The sequence below is a fragment of the Haemaphysalis longicornis genome, unplaced genomic scaffold (genome assembly GCF_048455015.1).
Source record: "Haemaphysalis longicornis isolate Haplotype H1 unplaced genomic scaffold, Haemaphysalis longicornis Haplotype H1 scaffold_10, whole genome shotgun sequence".
NCBI classification, from domain to species: domain Eukaryota; kingdom Metazoa; phylum Arthropoda; class Arachnida; order Ixodida; family Ixodidae; genus Haemaphysalis; species Haemaphysalis longicornis.
Genome location: NW_027526204.1, coordinates 145330624 through 145343448, shown reverse-complemented (window position 1 = coordinate 145343448; position 12825 = coordinate 145330624). Strand labels below are relative to the sequence as shown.

Sequence of the window (12825 nt, the reverse complement as noted above, 5' to 3'; positions counted from 1 at the left end):
TTTTATCGCATGAAAAGGCACTTTCCTTAAACAAGGGTGAAAGGTATAGAGAGATCGCAACAGCCAGCGCAAGCTTTTTTTTCGGTGAAGGGTCTATGTACAAAGAATAGGGCTTCTGAACACATGGCTGGATGTATTTCTAGTAATTAGCCTTATCCTGTAACATGTTGGACTGGAATGCTTCCTTCCAAGAATGCAAAAGTAGAAAAACATTACTGGTGTAGCAGCTTTAAGCCACCACATGACAGTGCTGAGCTTTTTAATCTTTTTTTTTTTTTTTTCCAAAAATAGTTGGCGTCTTGAAGCAAGTATAACTGTAATGAAACTAGTAAACCAAAGGCAGTGCTTGTAAGAGTATTGCTAGGACCAAAACCTGTGTTGGCGGCCTCAGTCTGCCATTCCAAGCACACTCAATAAATAATGAAAATGCAAACGATGCAGATCTGTAATGAGAATTCAAGGTCTCCATGAAGATGTTCACTATCTCGGGAAAACCTCTGCCGCCCTGTTTCTCCTTTGCGTAATGAAATCTTAGGTTTATCATTGTGTACAGCTAGATTGGTCCCACATTAAAACATTTTCACATCTGAAGATGGTATGTCCAGTAAGTACTACAGTACAAGCACACTTCGACTTTTTTAAAGAAAACCAAATGGTTTTCTACATAGCAAACTAAGGCAAGGCACTAACAACACATTCGTAGCACCCAATGCACACTAGGCAACTTGGACAGCTCAAGAGTCAACAGTCCGAGAATCGCGCATCAGAACACAATAAATTGTTGTTCTCAAAGAAGTGCTTCGGCTGCAGACTGTGACCTCAGCATAATCTCTTACAAAGCAACCTTTTTGAGAACTACTCGAGCATGTTAAGGCACAATTTCTTTTACAATAGCAAACAGAAAGTTGACAGGGTACTAGTTTGCTGACCACGCAAAGAAAAAACTGTCCTGGACAAACAGCAAACTTGCAGCTTTCATTAAGGTTAACCGAAAATGGTGATGAACACTGGAAAGTGGCAATGGCAAACAAGATGGAGCTAATAAGTAGCTCCATGCTGCTCCAGCATGGCTTCCAAATGGGAATGTACAAATTCCTTCAGTATTACTGGAACAATCATGTAATACTCCTGCTACGCTAGTGTCTGAACGTCATTTGAACCAAATGTCATTTGACTCAAATGCGAAGTTGTGCTGCTCCTCGAGGCTTTCAATGCCATTCGGCTCAAATGACATTCAAGCCAAATGAGCACTGAGAGACATTTACAGCTCTCGAATGCCATTTCTAGCACTATTGCGCACAGCGTTCCAAGTCAGCATAAACAAATACATTAATGGCGTACTTGAAACAAGCAAAATATTCTTAATTGTGGGACTTTGTTTACTTTTCATTCACTTAAATTCACTCTTAGCATCAGTGCGAGCAAGCGACAAACCCGTGCGGCCAAACAGCATGAAATACCTTGATTGTGATTCAGAATTAAGCAAAAAATTGGCTCCAATCCACGCTGTGAAGGTGGTTGGAAAGCAAAGCTTTAAACAACACTCACAACAATTGCCCATGCGACATCACTCGAACTCACACACGTGGCTCTACAAAGAATGAAACCAGAGATTCTGCCAGCCGTTACCTGGAATTTGGGAAAGCAGCGTCCCGAACGCAGCAGCGGCGTCGGCCATGGCCGGGCTAGAGCAGCGGACGCCGCCGCTCTTGCTCGGCCATGAGTCGGGAGAAAGAAACCGGAGAGGAGTGTCTTTCAAAGGGTGAGACAGCGGAACCTAGCCATCCTGATGTGCTAGCTTGGGGCTACACCACCGTGCGACACAAGCGCAGACACCGAAACAATTTGGCATGTGAGCTTAGCGATTCCCATTTATGCAGATTTAAACTAGTTAGTTTAGTAAGTTTGAAAATGGCAAGAATGCTGAGGGAACTTTTATGATCGCTTTTTATCAGAACCAGCTGCTCCTTTTGCCTTTTGTAATACCACTTAAAACACAACCGAATTGGTATTCACCAATTTAGAAAACAGAGTCCAATTCGTGGCAAGCAGTGTGCAAAATCTAATGTTTCTCTAGCGGCCATATGTCTGTATGTGGTTTGTACATTTTGTTTTCCCAACCTTCAAACCAATCCTTAACGTATGTTTGCCGTCGGGTGCAGGTTACCCTGGGGGTGCTGTCAAACAAGTTAATTTAAAAAGCCGTGCAAAGGCAGCGCGCAATGGACGCGAAGCTGCGCCAAAACAGGCCTAGAACAACCGCCGCCAAAGCAGACGACAAAGTTGTATCGCCGCCGCTGGCACTTCCGCGGGGGGAACGCTGGGTGAATTCGCCGCGCCTTTTGCAGTGTTCTGTGTAAGTGAAACCCTCCGCCCCTCCCCCCTCCCCTTGCTGCGTTGCGAGTTTGCTGTCCCGCACGCCATGAAAGAACTGCTGACTGGTAGAGCTAGGAAGCTTTGCTTTAAAACTGTGTCAAAGTTTACGTTATTTATAATTTTATACAATTTTAACGCCAAAGGCTGCTACGAAATTTTACTGTTGCATTATTGAGTAAAAACAGAACTTGGCAGCAGCAGCGCCATGCAGCGCGGCGAGCGTTTGTTAACGCTTTCAAATGCCATCGAAATAGTAGTGGAGCACGGCAGATTCTGAATGGCATTCGAAGCCCCCATTTCAGTCAAATGACATCTGGTTCAAATGACATTCGGACTGTAGTGTAGCCAGGGTATAAGTCGCAGCTAGTGTCACAGCTTTGGTGCCCTGCTGCAACAAATTCATGTGGGCAATAGCCATCACACTTGCAGAAGAGAGGTCCTTCTGCTCTAAAGCAAGCAGCAAAAGTTTATGGAGCACAAAGGCGGCAATTTGAAGAAATGCTTCGTATTCATGAAAACCTGGCACTTAAATCTGCGCGCACTTTTACAATCCTCACTAAACCAAAGAATCGCAGCTCCCAACCTGCCGCAAAAAGCCGGTCAGCTCAAATAGCCCCTGTTGTGCTCTGTGCACTTGTGCTCTTGCAATTACAAGGTGGTCCAGTGAGTATTAAATAAAGGAGCTAAATCTCAATATCACCAAAAGTGAGGAAACTTGTCAACACAAACAAATGCCTGTTTTGAGAATGTTCAACTATCATTAAGCAATGTCTCTAGTGGCGCCTATCAACCAGCCACACAAATATCTTTCATGAAGACAAGATATAAGGTTGGTTCATTAAAAAAGGCGGCTTTGTCCTGATAACAATGATCCCAATTTTACCGCAAGCCTCAAACAAATAAGTGAGATATTTAGAAAAACAGACAGCACTAGATAAAAGTTATTCTAGCGCTGGCCCATATTAAGTCATTGTAGCACGAAATTTAAAACTTTTTCCATGTTTCTTGCATTGTTTGGTTAAAAAACTGCCTTTCATGGCTGGAATGAAGCTTAGTGAGTTACCAAAAGCTAGTTTTTTAAATTCAACAAAGTTGTGCTTTGTCTTTCTGCGCCCTTAAAGCACTCAACACGCAAACATCCTTACCACCTGCCCTCCCCAACCCACCACAAGAAAAAAAATAAAAATAAAAGGAGAGCAAGTTTAACAAGAACAGCACTGGAGACAGTAACAATCAAATTACCTTGAATTTACCTAACACACTTCGTGCTTAGCAAATGTACAAAATAGCGGAAACGTAGCAAGACCTTACAACGGCTGTCTGCATATTGCGTTAAAACCACCCGCAATGAAAAAGGGCAGTACTATATAAAGAGATTCAACCAGCGAATAGAGACGTTACAGGAGCGTAAAGAGCTCTGCAGCAAAAGCTGCACCTCAAAACAGTAAAAAGGACGGAAGGAACCTGACGAAGTCTGTTGAGTATTTCTACAGTAGGGCTGACGATCCTCGACACTTCACCCACCTAAATGCACGTGACGGCAGAGAGCCCACCAACTATCCGCGGGCCACACGGATCACAGCTGAGTCTCTGGCCCGTGGGGCCGCCCCAAGAAAGTCCGGCAGCTGCGGAGGCGCGCCGACGCGTCTTCGTCGGCGGAGTCCACATCGCCGTCGCTCGAGTTGCTCTCGCGGAAGGTGAAAGGTCGCTGCGTCCACCGCACCTCGCGCGGTTGCGGCGGCATTCGGAGGCTCCCCACGGCCCGGTCGGGGTCGAGGCGTTGGGGGCACAGCAGGATTTCCGGAGATCCGCCCAGCAGAGACCGGTAGCAGAACTGCGGGGGACTCCGGAGCCACGGTTGCTTCTTGGCGCGCGGGATGGGCTGCCGTGGTGTGGGGCCCTGAATCGCAAGAGGATGGGCAGAGGTAGGTTTAGGGTCTTTTTCATTCTTTCATTCTAATCATTCTTAACAGCTCTTATCAGTTCGTGGGTGGAAGTCCAGAGCTGCTCTCGCCACAGGAATTCCAGAATTCTGAGGGCAAAAAAGATTTACAATGTGCAGCTGTTCTGGAGCGGCCTGAAATGACAAATTGAAGAGACCTATCGTCGCTTTGTGAATGGAGGGGGCAATTTGAACAAGAGGGTGCCAATCTATACAAACGACAAAAGGTTTTTTTACACAGTGCACAGAATGCACAGACATCCCACACCTTCACATGCTGGTCTGCGCTGCACAGAACTCAGTCCTACAAAACTCCCATCAGTTGGGCAGGCTCCCACAAACCTGTACTGACGAAGCGACAGCGGTGGTGCCTTCGACCAAGTGAACATATTTGGGGCCGCTCCTGACGTAACTGCACTCACATGTTTTTTTTTAACGACGTTCGTAGGTTCACTGCGCAATTTTCTATGGGCACTTTCCGTCCGCTATCAGCCATGCCCATCAAGCGTCCCCAGGAAGACGATCATCGCTGCCAACCAGGAATTACGACAGCAGCAGCCAGAGGCGTGCACTCGGCTGAAGCTGAAAGTGGGTGCAGAGACAACAGCAGTATGGAAAGGAGGATGATAACACTACGGCGGAGACAAAAGAAACGATACGTGGTTTCAGCAAGTGCCGCGCCTGCAAAGTGAAGTTCGTTCTCCCCCACCCATCGGTGCTCGGCAAACACGGTCCTGAACCGTGCCCGCCGCTGACGTCATCGCACCAAAGCGTCACTTCGCTGGAACTGATGGTGGTCACTTAACAACAAAAAGCAACCAAAATGTGTGCTCGGCCTACAATATGAGCAGAAACAAACTAAAATGTGTCCTAACTAGAAATGATACCCAATAAATAGCGTCTGATTACACGAATCTGCAAATTAACTTTTGTATCTCTCCCGGCCCGGTCACCAACCCCACCCAAACAATGGATTGTGACGAGCGGCATACACTTGGCCGCGCAGGGCTTCCAGATGTTTAAACTATTGCATCCTGGCATGGACTCGGCAACACTCTCACAGTCACATCTTAGGCCACGCGAGCGTAGATGTCCTCGCTGTCTTTTTTTAAAATGCATCTAGCCCCCCTTTTTTGAACGGCCAATTTGATGAATATTTTTATATAAAGGAACACTGCGAGTGAGTCTCAGTTATGTGCCTGCGTCGTGCGTTACATGTTCCCATGGCTACCAGAGTGCTAAGATTTGCCAACATGTACAAACCGTGCCACCACTAGTAGTACTTTTTTTTTTTACAGGTCTTTCCAATACATGCTTCGCCTGCTCTGTGACTATTATGAAAATGCTTCTTTTTACGCAGTAAGACTTACACCGTTGTTCCATACTGCCACACAGATGGCACTGGTGGCTTCCCGCCACAGTAAAACCCCGTTAATTTGAAATTTCAGTTAATTCAGACGCGGCGTCTGGTCCCGTTCAAGTTCTGCATTGTTCTACGGCTGAAAACTCTCATCAATTCGGACAGATTCGGTCGCAATTTGGTTAATTTGGACTCCCCACCAAGTTCGGGTAAGGATACTGCAGCACATCTCGCCACGGCCGCACTTTAGCTAATTCGGATTCGTAGCAGAAATCAAAGGAGCACCTAAAAAACTTCGAGATCGTAACGGGATACAAAAAAAAAAAAAAAAAGAAAAAAAAGAAAAAAAGAACGCATGGCACTGGTTTACAACCAAGTGAAAGGCAGAATGCCCATTGCTGTGGCCATCAGCCTAGCCGACAACCCAAGCGACCACAGATTTGTCTTCCTTTTTCTTTCTTTCCTGTCAAACACTTTTGCGCCATTCTCACTGTGTGCATGCGTGCCAAATGCATGCAAGTCACGCTGCGATGGCTTCTCCAATGCCAGAAAAGAGGGCAAAGTACGAATAAAAAGATCTGGCAGCGAAGGTGGAAATATTGAAGGCACTGCTAGCGTACTCACGATAATTCAAACACTCCGTTAATTCGGACATTTTCTCCGGCCCCGTGAAATCAGAATTAACGGGGTTTTACTGCATACGAAAATGTGGACAAAAATTTGGTTCAGTCCAAACCCCGGAAGGAAACCCTAGGTGACTAAAGAATGTCGCACCTTAAAAGCTTCTGAAATATGTGCAAGCAATTCACTCGAATTTGATTTCTAAGTCGCAAGTGCAATGCATCGCCTTTTCACTGCAATTTCCACAAAGTCATATGCAGATCTACAGTCAGACAGAAGAGTCTAATGGGGCGGTTCACATGGAAAAATAACAGAATGGGTTATCACTGGCGTATGCTTACGTTTGGCCAATTACCAGAGCGATTTCAACAAATTCCACCTTTCCAAAAATGTGCACCAAATGCATCAGTTTGGCTTACCTGCCGAACTTTTAAAGGGTCAGACAAGTGATTTTTGTCGAGTGTATGTTCTCTATCCCAAATGAAAGCCAGCGTTTTATATGGCCCGGTAACCACAAGCAATTTATAAACAAATTGGCGGAAATAATTTTAATTTGGCAGCAAACTTTCTGAAATCGGAAGGGCGGCGGTTCGTAGTGTAGAAACTTGATACTACAATATGTGTCCCGGTCACGTGACCTGCAAACCTAGCAACTACTGTGACTGCTGAAACGTTTTTCACTTATTGAAAACCTTTGAACAGAAGTATTTGTATAAGTTTAAATTGTATACGTGTTTTTTAACATTATTTTGAAAATTTTTCACACACGCCGCCCGCCACCGCTGCGTTGCTCTCAGTGTGGCTGAGTCTCCATGCCCGTCCGTCCGTCTTAATGGGAGTTCACTGTATTATAAAACTCTATGGGAGCGGGCCCAGCAAGGAAACATTTAAGTGTTTTTTCTTCTGTGCATAAGACAATGTGCACCCGAAACTAACTAACTATCAAGCCAGATTCGGACCGAAAACAAAAGACCTTGCCAGTCTGGTGCCATTAACTATCTTCGTGAAACCAATCCCAAGCACTGTCGCAACGCCCACAGAAGCGTTGCCACAGCAGCTGAGAGCAAACAGCCAAGAGTACCTGGAGTGTTCCCCTGGGCGGCAGCTTTCCCTGCTTCATCTCCTCCTCGATGGCCAGCAAGTCCTGCAGCTGCTGCCGCCGCTTCTCCTGCAGCTTCTGCTGAATGTCCACCGCCGGCACCACGCTGCTGCTGACTGGCGCCCGCTTCCAGAAAGGCTGTGCTGGCGGAACAAACGACGAGGGCTTCTTGCGCTTGCGCTTGAGTGCCGCCGGGTTCAGCCGGCAGTTGAACACCCCCGTCGGAGCAGCAGGCGCCGGCGCCCGTGGCGGCGGCGCCAGCCTCCGCACGTGGCAGCACCGGTAATAGAGCAGCATGAACCCCAGCCCCAAGAAGAAGCCACCCCACACGATGAACAGCACCGTCTCCTGTCCCCAGTGCGGCTGCTCCGGCTTCAGGGCCAGCCAGACGGCCACCAGCAGGCTGTTCTCCAGGAGCATGGCTATGTAGAACGCCAAGCAGCGGGCTCTTCCCGGCCGGCCGGGGTCCGGCCGGAGGTTGACGTAGCATACCGTGTGCACGTACGCGAGCAGGGCCCAGTAAGCGAGGCGGCGTACCGGCGCCTCGCCGCGGAACAGCCGCCGCGGTGGCGAGGCCAGCCAGACGAGCATGGCGAGCCAGTGGAGGAACAGCACGGCCAGCACCCAGCGGCCGTACAGCGCGGCATACAGAGTCAGGGCGCACGCCCGCGCCGACACAGTGCCGAGGCGCCACGCCAGCTGGCAGACGACTCCGAGCCACGTGAGCACGAGCCGGTGGAGCTGGCGGCGGCGAATGTTCTTGCTGAAGGAGGCCAGCGCCCAGCAGACGCTGAAGAGCGAGAGGAGCGCTGAGACGCGGTCTAAGACGGTGACCGCGCTCGGCGAGGGCTGTGCCCAGGCCAGGTGCAGCTGCAGCAGCAGCATGGGAGCGGCCTGCCCGAAGCCGTGGACGAGGCGCAGCAGGCACAGGTCGGCCACCTCCTGCTTCACGCGGCTCAAGTGGACGGGGAGCAGGAGCTTGAAGTAGCGCCACAGGACGCCGGCCTGGAAGGCGTGGAACAGCAGCACCCCCCAGCGGCAGGCCTTGGCCTTGGCGCCGCGCTGGAGGTACCAGTAGAGCGACAGCCCCTGGCTGACCAGCAGCGAGCCCAGGATGCTGGTGAGGGCCACCGAGAACCACACCAGCTGCTGCTGGGCGAGCAGCGTGTAGGCCACCATGACGTCGAAGACGATGTCGCAGAAGTACGAGGCCAGGGAGATGATGTTGAAGAGCACGTCGCACAGCGGCAACAGCTCTTGGCCGACGGACTTGCCGGAGGGCTCGCGCTCGTCCGCGGCGGGTGCGCCTTCCTCCGCGGTGCCCTCCGGGGGCGGTCGGGGCGACGGGGGAGCCAGGGCTCCACGGAAAGCGCCAGATCGCGGCCTGGCATGCTGCTCAGCACATGACTAACGGAGGACTCGCACTGAGTGGCTCCCAGCGAGATGGGGTTTTGAGGCCTGGAACATGGACGGAAGAGAACACAGCACTGCAAATTGCACTTTTGCTAGCTCAGTGAAGACAGCTAAATCTCTACCTCAAAAAAGAAAAAGAAACCTGCAAAGGTCTTGACTATTTGTACTGCTAAGAATGTTACAACCGTCGCTGTATCCCACAAGTGCAGTGTGCACCCTCCCAAAATTTTGAATAATACAATGTGAGCGACTACCGATCAGCATGTCAGTGCCTTATCCCGGTGTCCAACAGCGAAACAGGCGAGAGTATGTGCACGCACATTAAAGGCCTATCCTGTGCGAGCAAAATCTGCGACACTGTTTCTTAGACAGCGATATACCCCTTACCATGGTATCTGCACGACTTCGTTTAAGAGAAACCGGGGTTATTTAAAGCACATGCGCATTTAGTGCTTTTTTTTTGCATCACTTGCAGGCACGTTCATCTGGAACGTTTATGCTGCTTAGCTACTTTTGGTTGCTAGCAAACAGCTTTCATTAAGGAAACAAGAAAAGCAGGGGGTGTGTTTCTCTAGGTGAAAGGCGCAGCAGACGACACTCATACAGCAGATAGTTCTATGCGCGTGCGCGTACTCTCGCCTGTTTCGCCGCTGAACAGCGTGATAAGGCGCTGGCACGCCGATCGGTCATCGCTCCCGTGATATTATTAAAAATTTGGGAGGGTGTACACCACGGCGGATGTTGGGGCAAGTTTGAACGAGTGACTTTACAATGCTTTAGAAAGGTTCATCCACGGATGGCGGTTGGGGGCCTCGCTGTCATTGTACCGCAGTAATATTTCCCGCAGCTTAACATTTCAGAGGCGTACGTGCCCGCTACAGCAAGTTTGACCTTTTGAGCAGTCAGTCTCCTTTCTTGCGGCAACAGACATGGAGGCAGGTGAAAACAATAATTTAGCTTTCGGAAAGCGTACGCTGCCTGCGCGCTAAACTCCCGTTTGAAGCGCACAAATTTCGTTAAGCAGTGGTTTTATTTTAGTTGTTTGGAGCTCCGGCAACACCGGAATAAGCTACAGTCAGCCAACACTACAGAAAAAAAAAAATGACTCCACATGGCTCGGCGACTTTTTTTTTTTTTTCCCGGTTCTTAGAACTATGAATGGTCGCAAAAGCGAGCTTCACGTGGTATGAAGACAGTCATACAATGACGTCGTGGTTATTTTCAAGGAAATATCCACTAGGAAAACCGAACAGGGGCACTACAGACACCTTGGTTTGTATGAACAAGCTCTCTTTCACATAAAGAACTCGTTTTTAAACCAAAGATTGCTCAAGCGCGATTGTTGCGCTACTTTTGCTCTTCTTTACATACTCGATAACTACGAAAATTCTCGCGAACAATGCGACCAAACGAATGTATTGAAGCACCTTCAGCGCACGCAGTCATTCATATTCGAGCAGAAGCCGGCGTGTAACGTAACACTTTGGACTTCGGCCGCACTTCGAGCTACTGCCGTAAAAAGAGAACAAAACTGCCCTTTGGATGCACGCGCAATCTGGCACCGAGGCAGCAGAGATCCCACCAAACGGCACGACGCAGCGTGGCCCCGGCGACTGCCCCTCGGAGCACTTTAAACGGGGAGCACTGAGCGATTTGTTTACATTCCGATCATATTTGCCGAACTTCCGACGCATCCGTGGCACATACCAGATGCGTGTTCGCGAGGAGTGATGCGAATTGAACGAAACTTACCCTGCTCGCTTTGAGTGAACGCAGTTGTGCGTTAGCTGCTCGATATATTCCGATTGAAGGTCTATTACGAGCCGTGGTTCGGCATGCAGAAGTTCCTCGAGGAGAAAGCACCGACGCTGTCGACTATGCAGACATTACACGCTCTCGCATGCCTTTCCACCCCTCCTCACACAAGTATTCAAGGAACAGGTTGCTGGAGAGGGCGTTTGATGGTTTGATGGGAGATGCGGAAATAATGAAAAACAAAGATTAAATAGGTGAAGCAAAAACGTTGCGGCCACTGCAACAGCTAATTTACCAGTTAAAGTTAGCTAAAAAATACGCCTAAGAAGTGTTTATTGCCACTATTTTTTTTACCTTAAAAATGTTTAGTGTTAAAAACAAGCATTAGGTGACAATACTTGCCGCCCCAATGTGCTCTTACCTTGATGCAAAACCTTCTGTACGGCAATTAAGTCTATGAGAGAAGAGGGTATCCCTATTCCCCCGTCTTGTTACCCGTGCAAACTATTTTCATTTTGAGTTTGCACGCCACGTGCAAGCACTATTTGTTTCTGAATCGCACGCCGCGTGGGAACAATTTTTATTCCTTTTTTTTAGACTTGCCTCCTGCAGCACTCGTCCAATCTTCACAGATATCTTTTTGCCTGTGCACACGTTGGTAAAGTTACCACTGCAGCTGCAAAAGTTGGAACTGCGGACCATGACGCTGCAGTGAACTAGAATATCCAAATATTCTAGTTGACTGTAGTGACACTTCGCAAAACATGTTCTATAAACATGTTTTTTTTTTTTATACTACGCGTGCCTCGCGCGCGTGACCCAAGTGGAGGAGAAGGAGGGGTAATTTTCAGTGGACAGACATAACTTTACTGAGATCCAGATATTCCGTTGGCAGTAAGCTAGCTTATAGTGCCCCGTGATCTCGTGGAAAGTTTGTAGTCGTCGCTGGTCAATCGAACATCCTACCAGCCCTGCGCTGCCGCGGCGGGTGATTTCACGCGCGCAGTTGTGGGCCATCTCGTTGGCGTTGGGGATGTTCTCGTGTAAAATTTTGTGTCGTGGGCAGGGAACCACGTGATAGTCGTCCTCGCTTCTTTTGGTAATGATTCGCGCTGCTTCCTTGGCTATCATTCCTTTGAGGAACGCACGGACTGCTTCCCTTGAGTCCGAGTGATGTTCGGTCTCGACGGGTCGGTCATAGCCAGGGCAATCGCCACTTGTTTTGCGTTGCGGGTTTGTGGGTAACTACGGATGTTGCGTTCAGTAGTTAATTTTGCCGACTGGGTAGGTTACGACCGCCACGTATTTTTTGGGGCGATGTTCGCCGCCCTTCTCGTGCAATTTTCAGTCGCGCCTTGCCCCTGGCCGCTCTCCTGAGGGCCTGGTTTCATAGGTCTCCCTCGTTTTCCCATCGAGTTTGGCTTGGTAGGCTTCAAAATCTTCGCATAACGTTCTATCAGAGCTCAGAATTATTTGCAGGGTCTTTTCTATCCCCTAGCTCAGTTTAGCTTGCACGTGCAAGATATGAAGGGTCATTCAGTCCAAGGTCGCTTGCCAAGTTTTTTTTGTTGGTACTAAATTTAAAGCACCCCCTCCTCTGCCAGAGTTGCGAAATTTCGACGTTGAAAGGTCAAAAATAGTATTTAATTGAAGTAACCTGCCGGTTCCTGCAAACTATAGGCTGCTTGCTTTCCAACAAACTTGAAAAATTTCAGCTCAAATGGGCGACTTTGCTAAAAAAAATTTCAGTACATACTCATCCGTTGATGACTTGTATTAATAACCAGCTTATCTTATTTGATTTGTGGGGTTTAACGCGCGGGCGCAACGCATGGCGATGAGGCGCGCGTAGTGGAGGGCTCAGGATTAATTTTGACCACCTGGGGATCTTTAACGTGAGCCGAAATGTTGCACACACGGGCGTTTTTGCTTTTCGCCTCCATCAGAAAAGCTGCCGCCGCGGCCGGAAATCGAACCCGCGACCTCGTCCTCAGCAGCGCAACGCCTTGCCTTAGCCACTGAGCCATCGCGGCGGGTCAGCGAATCTGACGTACACGTTCACATTCTTTTATAAACTTCTCATTTTTATTCACATAAATAACAAGTTTTGATTCCATTGGCGGCCTGTCCGGGTCCAGGGATTCTTAGCACCCTCTGCTACGTCACAGGTCTGACCGCCGCCGTGGTCAGTTGCTTCGCAGCCGCTGGGGACTGAGGGCCGAGGGTTAATTGGCGTATTCATGGGAGGTTGTGGCCGTT

General features: G+C 48.9%; 1 protein-coding gene across 1 annotated transcript; it reads right to left on the bottom strand.

The window, feature by feature from the left end:
• Positions 1 to 62: 62 nt before the first annotated feature.
• On the bottom strand, positions 63 to 10804 carry LOC144159588 (XK-related protein 5-like). Its single transcript, XM_077691172.1, has 3 exons — positions 10564 to 10804; positions 7381 to 8856; positions 63 to 4276 (listed from the first exon to the last, which is right to left on the bottom strand). Exons 2-3 carry the CDS (start codon positions 8575 to 8577, stop codon positions 3953 to 3955), a joined length of 1521 nt encoding a protein of 506 aa, XP_077547298.1. The 5' UTR covers positions 8578 to 8856; positions 10564 to 10804; the 3' UTR covers positions 63 to 3952.
• Positions 10805 to 12825: the final 2021 nt, after the last annotated feature.

What these genes read in the sequence shown, in the direction of transcription:
- LOC144159588 (XM_077691172.1), bottom strand. Translation starts at nt 8,577, where the DNA reads ATGGTGGCCTACACGCTGCTCGCCCAGCAGCAGCTGGTGTGGTTCTCG. An exon ending in CGCCCAGGGGAACACTCCAG is followed by an intron (nt 4,277 to 7,380) that starts GTACTCTTGGCT and finishes CTTGCGATTCAG; the next exon opens with GGCCCCACACCACGGCAGCC.